The following is a 19,407-nucleotide window of genomic DNA, read 5'->3' on the forward strand; positions in this document are numbered from 1 at the left end:
TATAGATAGATGACAATAATATAAAGGTCGAATTCAGAGACCACAGGGATCATGATACACATGCACATTTGTACAGAGTCTGTATTCAATTCACTCTTACAGGTTGAATAATGGAGTAACATCTCCCCAAACATCTGCTTTTCAGAGCAAAGAACTACCAAATTCTCTGTGAGCGTGAATCACTATATTATTTATGATAAAATTCTCTTTCTCTCTCCTTAGTAAGAAAATAGTAGAAATCCTAGTAATAATCACTATCTGTCTATGTATATTGTATGCATCATGATGATGTACATAGTCCATCCAATGCTTTTTGTACCTTATGTGCAGATGAACATATTTTGGCCATTGCTTTTAGTTTGGGTACCATAGCTTGCAGGGTGCTACATATCTTGTGTAAGCGTAAACATATCACCAATTCTGCTACATTATATCCACTCATTCAAATCTTTAATCATATCAATTTCAATATCGGTGAATCTGTACCATTTACTTTTTTATTGCTTTTCTTGCTTTTGTACATTGTAGAATAAAAAAACCTAACAGACAAGGCTCTCATAGCCCATGTCTATCGAGCGAATACTTCATGTAGCACCCTGCTTTGTAATCATAGATTGCTATTTTTGTCTCTGGTGGCTGTCCCTCCAATCATAGTGCATGCAAACACCCCTACATGTCCAATGTATTCACCCATATTCAGGTGTTCAGAAGAAGTCTTATACCATAGAGTCATCGTCCGAAGGGGAGATAGCAGGTGCCGTTACAGGTGCCGCAGCAGGTGCGGCAGCGGCCCAGGGCTCTGGTATGTAGCTCCACTGTGTGTATTCATCGTCATCACCAGCATCAACGTTCCAACCTCCAATACATTGTGTTCTTACCCTCATTCCTCCCCCCAATCCTCCCTGTATTGCAGTGTTTGATGTTTTAAAAGCATTTTCATTACTTACTAACCATTTGAATTTTCACTGGTACATGTATATTCCTGCCAAAATAAATATTTGAAATAACTAACAACTTCTGAAGTGACAGCTACAAAATTCATCTTCGCTGTAGACAAACCAAAGAAATATTGTCAATATATTAAAATAACATTTATGAGAGCCTGATCTACCGTGCGTCCCACAAAAAATGAAACCGAGATTTATCAATGATTTATCATAACTTAATCACAAATACAATAAACAAATGACCTACCATTTTAAAGATTAGAATCTCCTCTTTCATCTGGAATTACTTAAATCATTTCTCATTCACGCATGAGTGAGCAAAAACAATTTGAAAAGGGAATTCCAAAAACTCACTTGGCGGGCCGTATCTGGGTTTTAAAAAGAAAACCACATTTTTAAAAAGTTCAACATTTGCTCTTTAATTTGATACCTCAATTACAGAAAATGGTCAAGGAATAACAAAGTTCTGGTTATTTGAAATAAGGCTTGAATTTCAATAATTCATAAAATGAAGAGGTTTTACAGGCTAGCGTTCAAACTCACTCGACGCTCCGTTTTGTTGACGATCAGCCATGCATTAACTCTTTTGTTACCGTGAGATAGCTTCTGTGGGAAACTGGTGAAAACACGTTTATTTCATGAAATTGTTTCGAGGGATCATAACGTTTTTACTTCTTGACCATTTTTTGTGGTTAAGGTATCAAATAAAAGAGCAGATATTGAACTTTTTAGTCATGTGACTTTTTAAAAAAATTTAGATACCTCCCGCCAAGTGAGTTTTTGGCATCCTTTCTTTGAATTTTTATGCTCACTCATGCGTGAATGAGGAATAATCTAAGTAGTATCAAGGAGTTATATCAGATGAAAGAAGAGATTCTTAGCTTTACGTTGGTAGGTCATTTGTCTATTTTATGTATGAATAAGCTTTGATAAATCATCACTAAATCTCGGTGTAGTTTTTTCTGAGACGCACTGTATTTGATGCCCAAAGTTGGATTAAAATTCATTTTCACAAAAGTGGATTTTTTTTTATTTTAAGAAGTAGAAGACAGTAGAAGAGGAAATCCACAGTTTTGGGTTTAAATATCAAATGTATGTTAAATCTAAGACACTGATGATAAGGGACTAATGTGTGGTAGTATGATGGAAACTTTTATGGAATTAGCCTTTAAAAATTTTTCGCAGCCAAATTTGAAAAGTGATGTAAGACTTGACTGTTTTTAAGTGTTTCTTTCTGTGTTTTCTTTTATTTGGTTTAGTGTAAATATATTTTTTTTACCTAGAGATGCAATATTTCTCTCTCCTAGTCACGATAAAATCCTTGTAAATCATCACTAAACCTTGTATTTTATATTGTTGTCTTTTCATTGTTTGAGTAACTATTCAATGCACTAACCACTCCCTTTCTCTTACAGACCATTATATTGATGTAATGCTGCGTTTGCAGTTTTCAAAATTGTGTGTTTCTAACTACTGTTCATTGAATTTTCAAGTTTCATTTCACTTTCCCTCAGTTTCATTTTACTTCCTTCTGCAAACCCAGTTTGATTTAATTGCAGTGGAATTTAAAGCTGTTGTGTTGCTTTGAAACTGCAGACATGACTACATTTACTGGCTTGACATGAACGTGTGAACTGTTACATGTACTTGTAATCCTTACTGACATGTACATGTTCTTTGTTCATGTATTCAGAACAAGCTCTCTTAATCTGCTGTTTTCACAATGTCTCACTACCTTTCAATGAATCATGGTGTCCTTTTTTCATTTTCCCTTTCCTTTATCATCAGTGACATAAGGATTTTTTAATGTAGATTTCTGGTGTTCATATTGTTAGTTCTCTGAGACAGAGTAACCTACTCCATTCCCTCATTCAACAAGGGAAAAACTTCTTTTTGTTTAATTTCTTGATAAGTTTATATTTTAGATAAACTTTTACATTATAATACAAAATTTTATTTTCAATGAAATATCACTTATTGTCATGAAAGGCCTTGGCATCCGCTATCCATATTCAGCACATGGGTGACACTGCATATATTGACAAATTGATGAGCAAGTGCAATGAAAAATTTATTACAATGCATGAATTTGTATATTCAAGCGAATAGATAGTTAGAGAATGAGCATTGATTTATGACTTTTTACACATGTATCAGATATATGTGTGATGTGGATAAACATTTGTCCTTTTTGTGTTATATTGTCTCTCTTACTGTTTGATTCATACCTTATGGGTAGTGTGGTTCATTAACTGGGTGGGTTTTTTATTCTTCATTTGTTTGTACTATTTTTTTCAAACATTTGTTAACATGTAACAATTCCCTCTCTCCTACTCTACATCCTTCCTTTCATTTTTCTTTCTGAATACTATCATACTCATTCACTGCCAATCAACAGAGAATCAAACAAGTGCTTCAGCTCCTTCCACTCAAGGAGAAACACCCCACCCTCCACCCCAGGGGTCTGCTGCTGCCCCTCCCCAATCCTCAGCCACACCTCAATCTGCATCTCAAGCAGCAGACCAAGGAACCAAAAAGTCCCCCTCCTCTTCTGGAAAACCAATGCCAGAGGCTGCTAAGCGCAGACCCCCTTCCCCGAGACCAAGATCTAACACCCTCCCCGGTAGTCTCCGATCCCCAGAGAAAACAAGTCCTCAAAATGCCCCTCAGATACAAGCCCCTGAATCAGGGGCGAGCGTGATGTCCCCACAAGAGGGAGCTGTTGCCAATGTTTCTCCAAGTGTCGCATCCCAGGAGAGCAGCGGGTCCGGTGGAAGTCAGGCGGCTGATTATTCTGGTTCGTTTTTATATCATCACGTATGCTCGATGTTTGCTCGCCTAAACTTGTTTTGCATGGAGTATGCAAATTGCAACAGTATTCTTCTTAAGAAAATATTTACATGTAGCTTTCCTCATGTAAGACAATCCCTGTATTATTTGGTTGCATGATTGTAATTATTTTCTACCAGCTAAACGTCTTTTCTCCTCACACAAGATCTACAGTGGTGAGATTCTTTCTATTTTCTTTTTCATTTCTTTACCATAAACCCTCCATCATTTTCTATCCATCTTAAGTCTCTCCAATCAAGTAAATAAATTCTGCAATGTTATTTCTTTTATTTTTTTGTGATGATGTGTTTCCTGTGATGTATTGGTGTGTTTGTGTATTTCTTTGTTTATGTTTGATCTTTGTAAATGTGTGAACAAAGTTTGCATGAATACTATATTTTTTAAGCATGTACTCTGTATTCATCTTGATTTTCTTTTTTATTTTTTACCTACTTTTAGTTTTATTTGCAGTCTCAATTTAATATTTGACTTATAGTGGTGCTAATCTTTACATTTTTGCTGTACTTTGTAAAGTATTTGCTAGAAATGATTCAGAAATGCAGATTTCCTTAACGGGGTGGTCCAGGCTGGAGATATTTATATCTCAATAAATAGAGTAAACTTCTCAGGGCAAAATGCTGAAAATTTCATCAAAATCGGGTGACAAATAATGAGGTTATTAAATTTGAAAGATTTGCATTATTCCGGTAAAACAGTTCTAGGCATGTCTTCATGATTATTCATTAGGTGGGCTGTTGATGTCATACCCCTCTTGTTCCTCTGTATTTTATTGTATGAAATTAGGTTTATTAAAAATTATTCTACCAATAACTAAAACAATTGAATTGACAACTGATTAAGTGCATTAGTTTTTATTGCCGCATTTTATTTCATCATAATGAAGACACATACACATGTGTGATTAAATGAAACAACTATGATTTCATGTAATAACATAATAAAAAGGAAAGTGGGGATATGACATCATCATCAGCCCACCAGCCCACCCAATGAATATTCATGACTATGTGCATATAATTGTTTTCACAAAATATTGATAAACTTTAAAATTCAATAACTTTGTTATTTGTTATCCAATTTTGATGAAATTTTCAGCATTTTGCTTTTTGAATTTTACTCTATTTATTTAGATATAAATATTTTCAGCCCGGACCATCCCTTTAAAGTCTGTTACGACATATATCTATTGTGAGAAATCAATTTTAAAAGCCCACTGTGTTTCATATTTTAAAATGATTTTTGTTCAACCCTACAAAACACTACAGAGCTCTTTTTGAGGTTGGCATCCATGCTCATGTCAGATTGATACTTGCCATTATTATATTTGCATTTACATTGATTATCCTGACTAACTTCAAATTATCATTTTGTTTTATCCCAAACATTATTCATGAACATGTTTATGACCCATATCAACCAAATGTAGGTTGTTCATTATTAAAATGTTATCTAACACTATTAGTTAAGCATGTAACCAGATGTACTAGATAACAATGATTATTTCTATAACTCATCGATACGATTCCATGAGAGTTTAATATTGATGGGATTTTAATATTTAACCATGGCATGGAGATTATGTATTTAAGTGAGGTTATTATGTCGTTTGTGGAGCAAATTTAAACAAACATGCAGGTTCCCAAAATATATGTAAGGCATAAGTAGAAGTATGAGGCTGTGAAAAAAATCAACGTCTTTCATTCCTGAAGACATTTTATTTCATAGTTTGGAGTTATAGAAGAAGAAAAAGAAATTATCCAGATTAAACGTAATTGTGACATATTGCCTTTCCTCTCTTTGGGAAAAGGGTCTAGAAACTGAAATGAAAGCCTGCAAAATTAGTTAATTTCAGCACTTTAGAACCCAATTCCTTACCTTTTCACTTTTGAATCTTCTTCTATCTATGGGTCCTTAGTTCTTCCCTCATTGCAATCCCATTCGTTGAAAACATAGCGTGTCTACTTGGTGTAGTGTTGTTTTGATCTAGTACAGACTTGTATCATTTGTGAACATGATGATTTGAGTTGATTGGGAACAAGTGACATATGTTTATTTTGGATCTTTTTTCCAACTTCAGTTTAAGATAAGCCATCAAACAGATTTTGTCGTTTTATTTTATGGAAATATAAAGAGTGATGAAACTTAATGAAGAACCAGAAACCATTGACTAAGGAAGTAAAAAAAAATCCTTGAGTGATGGTTAACTTTTCATATTACATGGAAATCACCAACAAAACACAATAACAAGATGATAATTACTAATATGTGTTTATGTTTTGAATAAAAGTCACAAATTGTTTCAGTTTGTATGTTTAAATAGTGATTTTCATCTCTTAATTAGGAGAGGTCTGTTCTTTAAAGCAGTAAAATTGATAGCTTTTGGGGAGTATGATACCATTCAGGTTCTAATTCACCCAAGTATAAAGATTTTTTTTTTTAATGAAGAAAAAAAAAACAGTGACCATTATAAATGTACTTTATTCCACATGTTGCCTAATATGGTAAAGTCATTATTAAGCTAGTTCCACTAAAGTAACTGTATTAGAGTTATATCCAGTTCTTTTCATAATTCTGGGGTCGTCAAATTATATAATTTTCTTGTCAGGATAGCTGAAGATGAGATGTCTTGTAAATGTTGGGAAGAGAAAATTAGAATCAACTATTGAGTATTGTATTCATTACATAGATTGAAATACAATATCTTGTCAAATTTAGGTTGTTTACTTTTTGGATGACACTTTGAGATTCTTTCTCCATTTCAATTTTACAGGTCCCAAGCTGTTTGTGAAACCAACCAGTAAGTCCAATCGTCACATCATCATCAATGCTATCTCTCACTGTATCCTGGCAGGTGTCGTCAATGAGAAAACCAAAGATAAAGTTCTTCAGGTATGAGTGTACATTTGTTATCATTGCTAGGGTGACTAGATCTTGTAATTTAATTGTTTTCTGAAAACTCACTTGTTGGTATTTTATAGATCATTAACATAAGGTTTTTAATCTTGGTAAAGGGGACATAAAATGTAATTGTATGGATAATTGCTGTTGAATAGCACTGAAAGATCACTATTCAATGTCAGTGTGAGAAACTTTTAATAAACGGCAAAAAAATGAATCATTTTCTTCGGCTGACTCTAAATTGATTTTGCCCAGTTTAGATTGCCATATGTCCAGTTATGAATCTATCTTCTTATGTTACATGCCCTATTCTTTAATTTTGATGATAGATGATTGAAAAAAAAATTGATTTCATTTCTCCCTCATACCTATCTACTCTCTTCCCTGACAGGAAATTGCCAAGTCAGACCAGAAGCACTTCATGATCTTGTTCAGAGATCACAGTCTTCAGTTCCGGTCACTCTATGGCTTTACCCCAGAGTCAGAGGAACTGACCAAGGTCTACGGCACTGGTCCTAGACATATCACCAACAAGATGACTGAAGCTCTCTACAAGTAAGGCAATGGCTAGGACAATGGGTCATATCATTGATTTTTTTTGTTCTTGTATATGTATAATTGAGTGATTCCCCCTGCACCTGGTCTCAGGTACAGATTTGACTCCATGTATCATGCAACAGACCTTCTTCAAACACAGGTCTAAATATTTTATCAAACTGTGTGTGAATAGATGAAGGGGGTGAGCCGAGGGGAGGGAATAAATAGATTTATGCATGTTATATGGTAGAGATATGGTTTTATTTACTGACATTTTCTTGTTATGTTATATTCAGGTACAACTCCGGTGGGAAACACTTTGCCAAGGTTCCTTCCAAGTCCTTATCAGTGCAGATCGATGGTATCACAATCAACAGTGCCTTCTGGCAGTCCAAGAGACCAGTCTCCACCAAAAAACACTGATAGTACAGGTCAAGGGTTCAGAGGTCACCAAACAGTCAAGTCCTGTTGGAATCATATAACCTTATAGAGATTGAGGTTGGCACGGTATTATTCAAACTGTGATCTATGAATAATTTCATTTAATATTCATGAAGTAAGGGGTCATGTGGTCTTAAGTCGATTCCTCCCATTACCCCTTTACCAATATGTCATCAACTTTCATCAACAGTTTCTATACAGCTGTTATATTCAACTTGATGTTTTGATTATTTTCCAAATGACAACACAGCGTTCAACATCGTACTTGAAACCACTGAAGGCATGTTTGTTTATAAGCACTGCGAACGTTTTGCCCCTAAGCTTGTCTGTGTTGCAATGCTTGAAAAACAATATATGGGGACTAAACATGCTGAGAGTGTAGGCTGTTTTATAGGCATTATTGGTGACACTTTCTTTACATAAGTTATGGAAAACTTGTCTGTATTTATGATGCAGAATTTTTATGAGATGCTATAACCCATGTGCAATGAAATGTGTTCAATATGAACACATCAACGACTGTAGTGAACACATCTACTGTAGCGTGTATATAAATATGTATATCTCTCTTTCTCTATGGTGAAATATTCCAAGCTTTTCCTATTTATTACACACAGCATATTCATTGAGTACACATACCTTTGTGTTTATGTTACTACTTAAAAAGGAATCGTTACAAGATATTGTGAGATGTAATGTTTACTATAATGTCATGGAGGAGTATATAGCCAATGTTTCTGTTTTTAAAGTTTGAATGATACCGTAATTACATGCTTCTTTATAGGCCCTGAATAGCTATGAGTGGAGAGAGGGTCAGATATATTTTCATCATAAAAAAACAAAGCCGAGAAGGATTTTGGAGGGATGGATGTAATCACACTGATAAAGTCTATACTAACCAATATGCACTATCATCTACCCTTTCCAAAGCTACTGGCCATTCTCAATGACCTTTCTAGTATATACTTACTAGCCACTTATGTTGGCATGAGAATGATACACATACCGGTATTAGGGTTCATAATGAAATGTACCCGTACTCTCGCTTTCTCGATGGTTTTCCCTTTATTAGTTTGTACATTTTGTGATCATGCCTTCTTGTTCAGTTTTATATGGAAAGTAGATTATTGTGCCTTCTTTTATTCCTATTTAATTTGATTGATTTGGTTCCTTTTGATTAATACACACAGGCCCTCATAAGGTAGTCTGTGTGTCATACTTTTTCAGATATAATCATACCTATAGACAATCCTAAATGGGCTGCCACATCTGAAAAATTCAACCAGCATATACATGTACCGACGTATCATAGCAGGTTATTTTATCATTCTTCCTGATATCAAGGATTGTCATTTGTTAACAAGACCAAACACATTATTTTGCACCCAAAACAAAATTATCAAGAAAACACCTTGCCATACATCGATGGCATATGCTAGCTAAATTGCCCATGTGTGAATGTTCTTCACTAGAGAAAATCAGATATAGCCATACTGTATAAGCTGAAATTTTCGTGGTGGTTCAATTTTCGCTAATTTCATGATCGTGTCCTTGCTAAAAATTTCCAGTCAGCAAAATGCAAATATGTTTAAGTACAGAAACAATTCAGAACATGAAAATAATGACTCGCTAATATGTCGAAACTAGTCCCAAATCGCTAAAATATGTGTACGCTAAAATATTGGCCTATACAGTACTTGATAAGGATATCACATACAATTTTCATAGGTAATATCAATGATAATAATAATAGTATTTGAAGGGGCATTTGTATGGATTTTTTAAACTTGGGGGTGGGCAAAGAAATTAGGATCAATGTATCAAATTAATAGAATTTTGTGGTATACTAGTATACGACATTCTCATGTCCTAAGCTATGTGTCCCATATTTCTCATGTCGACAGATTGAGTGGATAATGCTCTATTTCATGGCTTCTTGCAAATATTTATGACTGTATAGCCCTGTAGTTTGCAGTGCAATTATTCTTTCTTGCAACGTTGTGTTTCTTTAGTATGTCTGCTATTGCGTGTAGAGGTGCAATTTTACTTATTTGGCTGATTATGAGTGGCTAATGATGGAATCATAGGTATTCCATGAGATGCTATATGGTGTATTAAATTCAGTTTGAATTGTAGAACTTAGTTCATGCAATTACTTTCTAACCCTGCACTGCCTCCTTTATATAATGAAACATTGTAAGGTTACATATTAGGTCATATTTTAGATAGATATAGCATTTTGATACTAATTAATTTGATGAGCCTTCTTGACATTGCAAACTTACTAATGCACAAGGAAAAATGATCACACCACTAAATCATATACAATTTTTGTTTTTAATGCAAAATTGATATTTAAAGATGAGGATGAAACAATTGTAGTTTAGAAGATAAAATTGCACTTAAGTGTCATTTGTTTTCATTTGCTATATTCTCAATCTACTGTCATTCAGTCTCAGTTTTAACCAAAAAGAATTTGAAAGATGGGCATCAATATTTTGTCATATAGAAGCAATACAATTGCTATTGTGCTGCATTTGTTTTGTTGCTTTTTTTTGTCGTCATTCGTTTGTTCATGGGCTTCCATTAATTTATTTTGCTTGCAAAATGATCAAGTGTGTTATTTTCTGAGAATTATTTGTAATCTTGTTAGCCAGGAAATGCTTTTTTTTTCATGATTTCTCTTAATTATTGGAATGATTGTATATCAGATATTTTTCTCATGGTAAATCTCCAGAGTAGAAAAATGTACCCTTTTCACTCTTCATTTTCTAGACTTATCTTATTCTATTGTATCTTAATTTCTTATGTTAGCCTTTCATTTACATCTTTGAAATATCAATTATTCCCTTGATATAATTTGATAAATGTCCCTCATCCCTGTCCCCTCCTCTGTCTTTCCCTCACTCCCTCTATCTCTCCACTTTGCTAATCTACAAACCTTTGGCGTTTCAGACAATTCTATTATTGCCTATCCTTTTGGTATGGTTTTGATCAGTAGACATTCTCCTAGTTTGACAATCTTTTGAGTAATATTTTTTGTTAATTTGAATGAAATATCTATTTAAGGTCAGTGATGCAACCAAACTTGTGTGTATATTTGTTTCAGATTATACATATTCATTCATCTTCTATCATTTTTGGTACATTGAAGTTATCATTTTACATACGTTTGACATGATTTGTCTTTCTATCTCTCTTCTCTTTTTCCTCTTCCTCTCTCTCTCTCTCTTACTTTGTGATGAATACTGATTTGGCTTTCTACTTGCTATGTGACATTCCATCATTTTTTTTCCTTCTGTTTTTTGTGTTATTAGATTCAATTTAGTCTCAGTTTGTTTCCTTTTTTCTCAGCAGTCTTGTGCATCTTAATAGTCAAAGAGTAATATATGTGGTTCAAAACATATGCACATTTTTACCTGTATCTCCGTAAAGATATTGAATGTTGTAAAGTGGCGATGTGATGTTGTTTGTGGTATTATCTTTTTTTTTAATATTGATGTTTCATAACCTCGTACAAATTCATCAATGAAGTCTGTATATAGTGCTGTACATAATATATTAATTTGTACATAGTATAGTGTCGAATTTGTGTTTGGTACTATAAAAACTTGAATTGAATTTACTTGCTGGTGTACAGATGAATGTATTTAAGGCCTTGTATAGTCCTAGATAAAGGGAAAAGCAAAAACTTGCTGAAATTCATATTAAAATTAACAACACCATTGAAAGGTTTTAAACAAGAGTTTATATTGCCTATTTGCCTTTAGCGTAGATTATTTTATCAAATATATTTAGAGTTGATTTATGGAGAAAATATGATTTGAGATTCTGCATATGAGCGATTTATTTTTTTCTTTGAGATTCCATTAAGTTGGATATATTGATTTTTATGTACATGTCTATGTTAGCCTTAGACAGGCTGGTCAATATTTGTATTTTGAAATTCTTTTCACTTGAGATTTTGGTGATATGTAATATGAACAAAATGAATACCATTTTAGAATCAAGTTTAGATTAGGAATCAGAATGTTCATGGTTGTAGCAATTTACCTGGTAAACTATGGTAGTTTCAAATTGCCTAGAAAACTAGATCATAATTGGGGAATGATAGTGATATTGAAGACATAACAATTTGAAGTAGCAGTGAATTCTAGAAATTAAAGGTTTTAAACAATTATGATTTCATGTAATACCCTAAGACAATAGAAAGTGGGGATGTGACATCATAAGCCCATCTAATGAATATTCATGACGACTTACATTTAACTTCAAAATATATTGCTTAACTTAAAACTTCAATAACTTTGCCATTTGTTGTAAGATTTTGATGAAATTTTCAGCATTTTTCTCTGATAATTTTACTCTATTTATTTAGATACAAATATTTTCAGTGCCAATAATCCCTATTATGCATAGCTAGACATGCATTTTCTTATCAAATTAAGCATTGTTTTAATATCTTATCTAATGCTTGATTTAAAGAATGCAATTTGTGTCAATGCAAAAGTTATTTGATATAGCATGCCAATTATTTGTGACATTAATTCACCCATAGAGAAATAGGTCAGTTTCATCCTATCTTCTAAAGAATGTTGAATCCTGAAAATGTAGAAGTGGTGTCAATTATGGACTATTCAAAGTGTGGATAGATATTTATGTAATATAATTTAAAAAATGCAATGATAACAATGAGCTGTATTCACTTCAAATAAGGTTACAGTTTGATTTATATCAAATTCCATTAAGAGATAAATGTTCATGTTCGTGAAGGATTGATTTGTCTGATTTAATACACACAAGTTCGTTTAATCTTGTCCGATGAAGTGAATCTTTTATATAACACGCTGCCAAAATGCTTGTATGAAAATGAATTGATTTTTCATACATCTGATTAAAATAGAGCTATCTTGTTGTGTTTTGTCTTTCTCAAAAATGATTATGCTCAAGTTACAATACTACATGCGTAAATACAATGCCATGTTTTTCCAGAAATAAATGGATGTCCGAGTGTTCAGGAAATGACAGATAATGTGCTTATTGATGTTAAAGATTTTAATTGTCATTTCTTTGTTTGTAAAAAGTCCCACTTGTTGTGTGCATACAATGTATAATTATTGTAAACAAAATGGCTGGATACATGTGTGCAGCATTAAAGTATGGAAAACAACTATGAACAGAAACAAAATAATATGTTTACTTATGTTTTTATTTGTTTCAACAGTCTTAAATGTTTTCTTATAAACATTATTTTTCAACGTCATACACATACACTTTGGCTTGAACTGTTTTATATTTAGTACAGAGTCATGCTTTAAAATATATGGATTGTATTTAATTACATTTATATCGTAGTTTGTATGTATCCATTATCTAAGTTGTTCCTTCAATGAATTAATTATGTAAACACAAGCATTATGATCACCATATAATTTCAATACGAATATTGCAAACAATCCAAATGAAAAATAAGATATTTTTGTAATCATGGTAGCATCACACACATAGCGCAAAGTTTATATTGTAACCATACACACAAGTAAACCTGTGAAAAGTCTTGACAAAGAATGAGAGTACAGTTATGCAAAGTAAGTACCAAGGTAATGGATGCAATTGATGGCTTTCCCTATAAAAAAAAATATTTTTTTGATCAGTTAATAATATTCTTTCCATCTGAAAAACAGGAGACCAAGACATGCATTGAAGCTGATATGTGATGTGTTCATTCAAGGGTTCATACATAACTGATGTTGAAAATATTTGTTTTCACCATCTTGTATCTTGACCCAGCATGAACAGTATCTGAAGGAAGTGACAAAAGTAACTTTTTTTTACAAGAGCAAATTTCATGTCAGATACTTTTTCAATTCAATGTTTTCTTCAATTCCAATAAAAGATCAATGGAGTATATTAGAATACAGTAATAACAAATACAATATACTAGTATACCTCAATGCAGTATGGTGATGGTTTATCAATATCAGAATTTGCCTGAATAAATTTTACATCTGTATATTAAATATATGTGGGCGCGTGGTGGTCTAGTGGTTCTGACTCTCGCCTTTCAAACAGAGGGCCGTGGGTTCGAATCCTAGCCATGGCGTATTTTCCTTCAGCAAGAAATTTATCCACACTGCTGCACTCGACCCAGGTGAGGTAAATGGGTACCAGGCAGGATTAATTCCTTGAATTCACCAAGCGCCTTTATAGCAGCTGGAGCTACAGCCGGGTAATATATAGCGCGCCACTGAATAGGCAACTAGATAGATCGGCGCCTCATAAATGCTATATATTATTATTATTAAATATGAAAACATCAAAAACTTGAATTTGCCTGAAGTACACTTACTTCCTTTTGTCAGTTATCCATGGCAGTGTGAAGCTACCGGCCTATCATTTTAATTACCCAAAGAAATCAAATAAGATATTCAGTCCTTTATTTTCCCGAGGAAGACCGACCGATATCAGATTGACAAGGGCAGTGGGAAAATAGGGGGATTATGTCATGGTCCGACCTACACAGCTTCAATAGTCAATACCCTTCTTTTTCTGATTTTCTCTACTTTTTCTCCCTTCTATACTCTTTTTTTTAGGGGGAGGGTCAGTCACTTGGTAAGAACTCTTGGGAATTAGAGTGTTATTCACTCTTGGCATTAACACTCCAGATTGAAATGCACTTCTTGCGGGTGAATATCATATCAACAGCGAACATAATAGTGAAATCTGAAATCATTTCTCTATTTCAAAAATATTTTATTTTGCGGACAAACTGAAAATTGTCACCATCATTGTTCCATCATTGAAATGATAACATGATCATCCCTCCGTTGCCATAGCATTTCTCCTTCAAAATCGATCAGTCCTTGCTTTCTGGCACGCATCAAAATCCCCACGAGTTTATTTGAGATTTTCGAGTACAAATCAAAGAGCTTCCCGAAATGAATCCAGTAATAGACGCTCCCGTCGTCGGCTGTCTCTCGATGACCGGACTGTTTCATAATGGCGACCAGTTGCTTGATCTCGCCACTGATGCGTTCCCCCGCCATCTGACCTCGTATGGCCGTCATCGAACCTTCCACGGGGCGGGCATAGTTGGGGTCGTCTTTGTCCAGTTTCGCCCTGGTCGACGCCCCCGCCCATTCTGAGAATGGGTTGATGAGTTGTTTGTTCTTGTGCTCATTCTCGACATTTTTCCATTTTGCTATCCTACTGCTCAAGCTTCCACCCGACTCTCGATCTATCCCGTCGTCTATGTCGAGATCCATGTTTCAAGATCAGCAATCTAGCTCCTTTTGATGCGTAATACTATCTGCCAATGATTAGAAATTTGAAGAAATACATATTTAATAAAGAAAATAAAACTATAATCGAGGGAGCTTCTAGGGGAGGCACAAAAACCAGGCAGATTTTCATAGGCGGATTCAGGGAGGCTGAGCCCCCCCCCCCCCCCCTATTGGCGGAGCAAAGAAAAAGAAAAAAGGGGAAAGAAAGAAAATAAAAAGAAAAAAGAGGGGATTAAAAAGGAGAGGTAAAATAAGACGAGTGAATAAAAGAAGGTCATGGGAAGACTTTAAAAAAAAAATGTCAGTAAAATTTTCGTGCTCGCATTGCCTGTTCGATGAGAAACATATCTTGCTCAATAGGCTGATATGAATTAAATATACCAAACATATTTCAGCTCAGATATCGAGATTTCAGTTTTGTTTGCGATTTAAAATGTCCGTTTTATGGTGTGACTATCAACATTTTCAGCTCGCGCTGTGCGCTCGCGTTATTTGATTTGCCAAGTAACTATTGTCTTTGTGTATTCTGTAAAGTCCTTAAAATATCCCTTTTTAGGTGTCAAAACGTAGGCCTATATATGAGATTGCGCTTTGCGCTCACATATTGATTGGCGAGTTGACCTCTATATCATGTCTCAACGACTGAAAAATCCCCTTTTTATGACAGTTTATCAATTAAAAATCTCGGCTCACGGTTTGCGCTCGCATTAATTGTTAACAATTGACCCATGCATCCTATTCAAATTACAAAAGTGCTTAAAATCAAAATGTCGAGTTTTCAGGCATCAATATCAACAAATCACGCTCTCATTAGGCTTATCTTAGATTAATAACCCGGGGCACAATCCATTGACGAGTGGTACCATGTGCGACCATGGGGTCTCGAAATGCACCCTTAACACGTATTTTCCATATTCTGAAAATGCATCCCTTAACAAGTAGTCCTATTGGCGTTATATTGGAAATAAAACGATACTAGATTGGCAAGTATTCCCTGAAATGAACTGTTATGTCACGGGTCCGTCGGTCGTTGGTTTCACCTTTACACGTCAGTGATTTAGTACGGCCCCACCTTCCATACCTCGCGCAAATCGGACTCGAATGACACGTTGGGTTGGGGCAAAAAGGACATCTTATAAAACATTTTAATTTTGTTGCATCATCCCCGCAAATTTGACCCTAAACACGTAGCTTCCTAGCAAAAAAGATACCCTTTTTTTATTATTTTCATGTTTTTGACACCCTTTTCACGTTACGTACGTTAAACACAGAATATAACTCTTTGCCCATTTTTCATTTTCCTCTTCTTTTTCGTTGTTTCTCCCCCCCCCCCCCCCCCCTCTCTTCTGCATTGTCTCTTTTTTATATTTCTTTCCTTCTTTTTTACCTTTCTTTTTTCTCTCTTTCCTCTGTTTTCTTTGTTTACAAATTAGTGAAATTAAGAAAACAGATTTCATATTCTATTCGGATCGGCCTTCTCTTTGTTTTAATTATCTCAGTCATGTATGTAGGCCTACTTTTTAGTTTCTATTTTTCATGAAGGGCCTATCTAGGCCACTATCTGCCCCCCCCCCCCCCAATTTCATGTATATGCATGCAGGGGCGATCCATTTTTTCTCTAAACGGATTGCAGGGGTATGCACAACTGATACGTCTTTCATTTCTCTCTCTTTTGTAATTACTACCGTAGGACGGTCGCCCCAGGCCGCCCCTTGCGTGTTATATGGTGCCGCCCTCTAATGTATACTACCCTGCATTCACAGTACAGCTGGACTTCATGTTTTGTTGAAATCATGCAAGTTTTTGATCACCATAAAAAGGGCACCATACTTCATTTTAATTGTCACCATTAATTATATTGCAATCATTATTATTGTAATATAATTTATTATAATTATCATTATCAATATTATTATTATCATCATCATCATAATATCATCATCATTACCATCATCATAGGGCCTATAATCATTTCCGGAATCATCTTCATCATCATCATAATCGTCACTATAATTATCATCATATATTTTTCTTAATCATAATACAATTATCCTCATAATTATATGATGATCATTGTTTTTAGTTCGAATCAAGGTATAGAATCATCACCCATAGTCATTTTATTAGTGTTATTTTATCATATTTTGACCTATACTTTATAATATATGCAGACATTATGAGGCCTATATATATATCCCGGAATCACTCCTAGCTATAATCACTTCAGTTCAAATTCTTTATTGCGTTCTCAATTTTGGTCTTATATTCTCTCATCTCGGGCCTAAACGTCAAACAATTCAAGCTACGTCACATCGATCACAATATTGCAGTATTATAGGCGTACGATGGCTCGTTTGCATATTTATCCCATTTATCCCTATAAATTACCCCGTAAATTACCAACTATTTTTTGTCCGAGGCAACTAACTCCACTCGTCACTGACTGTGTCTAACAACACGGAAATAAACATTGACCAATCTATTGTAATAGACTATCGAAAAATTCACAAACAAAATAGCGCGCTACATGGCTTCTTTTAAACCCCAGGCCAGTGAAGTGTCAGCTGTGAACCAGTGAGAACTGGTTTTCTAAGAGAACAATAAAACTAAGAATACGTACCGTATAAGGGGGCGTGTCATGTCGTCGATGATGACGAAATAAGCAAACATACACATCAGAACGAAACGTTGGCAATCTAAATCTTGACGATTGCTTGTGAATTTTTTTATTTCAATTAGTATATAAAAGGCTATATTTTTTCTGTTTGATAATTATAATAAAATGTTTGAGTTCAAAATATTTATTTTGTTATTATTTGATATATTTAAAAGTTACAATATCCCTTATTTATAATGATCATTATTCAGTATTATTCTTCCTCAGATTGTTCGTCGATGACTACACGACCTTGGTGACGAATGAGAAAATGCGTGTACGATAAACGAGAGAATATCACCGTGCTAACTATACACTATACTGGCGCGATTTTTCTTCCCACCCTAGATCGTAACATGGGGACTGGTGACTGCCATTTCTATTGCGGGGACGCTGAAACGGGCCTGACGGGGTCAGGGCAGGAGCCGGGGGTGGCTGGATGGGCTTCAGCCCCCCTTTTTATATATTTTTTATCCAAAACCGTATTCAAAAATGTAAAAATGACCATCATTGTTTAAATGGTCAGAACCCCCCCCCTCCCACTTTTCCGCCGCGTTCGCCCTGCATGCAGTGTTTCTATTTAGGGCACACTTGGATTCATTTTTGTCAGAATTATAGCGCGAACCCCGAATTGAACTTTTACGATCGTATACCCCACTCCTTGGTCATACAAAGACACATTAAATTCTGAGTGTTTGTGGACAATCCTATAAAAATGGCAATACGCTAGTTACGGCACAGATCGACCTGCATCAAGGGCCCCGGCTCAAAAATCATTAGAGAATTATTACTCATGTAGGCCTACCGATTCCAGTGCTCTGCTATTATTTTGGTAACCTTATACTCTTGATGAATTTGTTTGCTTTGCCAAACATTATTCCTACAAGAGTCTTAGCAAAACGAAAAAATAGCGTAGACCAATTTGTCGTTTGTGACAAGAATGATCGCCACCCAAAACCAATGGAAAAGCAATGGAGAAAATTTTACTTTTAATTGCCTTTATACGTGACATTAAAGTTCAATTTTGGTTTAGACCGTTTTAAGCTGAAGAATCCTGAGACGGCCGCCCAAAGGCCCGCAAAGTGTGCATGGTACTTATTCAATTATCAAAACCTAACGGATATCAAACCCAATTTGTGTATTTTCCCAGGGTATTTTAGGAGATCATAATTATGGCTCGAGTGGGGGGAGTGCTCCCAGCCCCCCCCCCACCTTGAGATCTCGACCGTCGATCGCGCGATCGTGCCGAAAATTGGCACGCAGGTTGTCTGGGACGCCTGAGACATAATCTACAAAATTCTGCATTGATTTATTTCATGCAAACTGCTATTAATTGATTACTATGCATAAGTATAGTATGCAATCATACTTTTCCCCTTATAATTCCCTAAATAAAGCTCCAAATGTTTTATGATTTTTTTTGTAGAAACTCTTTGCGATGTTCAAATGGACGTGAAAAATATCGATATCAGATCAATTTCTTATGTATTGGGGTACATTTCTTTTTCAATTTATTTCTTCGTTTTGGGGGAACTTTTGTTTTTTTTTTTTTCGATACCAGCAATATTAGAAATAGCCATACATTTATGATTAAGTTTGGTTGAAAAGGGCACACTTTTCGCATTGACTTTGTAAACGAAATCACGTTTGAGCAATTTTTGGTCTGACATTAATTTACTAAATGTTGCGTAATTTCGAAACCGCCGCGGGTACCCGGCGTCGCAATTTGGTCTCAAACGATGCACAAGGCTTGAGAGTAAAAAAAAAAAAAAAAAAAAAACTATTACGCGAATCG

The 19,407-nt window shown here is 34.8% G+C and overlaps 2 protein-coding genes across 9 annotated transcripts in view; one reads left to right on the forward strand and one right to left on the reverse strand.

Moving 5' to 3' along the window:
• LOC121424507 (calmodulin-regulated spectrin-associated protein 1-like) overlaps nt 1-12,847 on the forward strand; it is a 52,892-nt gene extending 40,045 nt beyond the window's left edge. For 5 of the 8 annotated variants that reach the window (XM_041620222.1, XM_041620277.1, XM_041620244.1 and 2 more), the window contains 5 exons: nt 701-802; nt 3,346-3,744; nt 6,568-6,686; nt 7,087-7,250; nt 7,529-12,847. In XM_041620222.1, the coding sequence (XP_041476156.1) occupies nt 701-802; nt 3,346-3,744; nt 6,568-6,686; nt 7,087-7,250; nt 7,529-7,655 (911 nt within the window). In that variant the 3' untranslated portion in view covers nt 7,656-12,847. The remainder of the gene's footprint in view (nt 1-700; nt 803-3,345; nt 3,745-6,567; nt 6,687-7,086; nt 7,251-7,528) is intronic. The other 3 variants (XM_041620261.1, XM_041620253.1, XM_041620269.1) reach the window with 3 other exon arrangements.
• Nucleotides 12,848-14,444: 1,597 nt separating this feature from the next.
• Nucleotides 14,445-17,712, reverse strand: LOC121406565 (actin-binding Rho-activating protein-like). Its single transcript, XM_041597576.1, has 2 exons — nt 17,577-17,712; nt 14,445-14,982 (listed from the first exon to the last, which is right to left on the reverse strand). The coding sequence occupies exon 2, from the start codon at nt 14,936-14,938 to the stop codon at nt 14,459-14,461; it is 480 nt and encodes a 159-aa protein (XP_041453510.1). The 5' UTR covers nt 14,939-14,982; nt 17,577-17,712; the 3' UTR covers nt 14,445-14,458.
• Between the last annotated feature and the right edge of the window lie 1,695 nt (nt 17,713-19,407).

This window comes from Lytechinus variegatus, chromosome 1, assembly GCF_018143015.1.
Source record: "Lytechinus variegatus isolate NC3 chromosome 1, Lvar_3.0, whole genome shotgun sequence".
NCBI lineage: Eukaryota > Metazoa > Echinodermata > Echinoidea > Temnopleuroida > Toxopneustidae > Lytechinus > Lytechinus variegatus.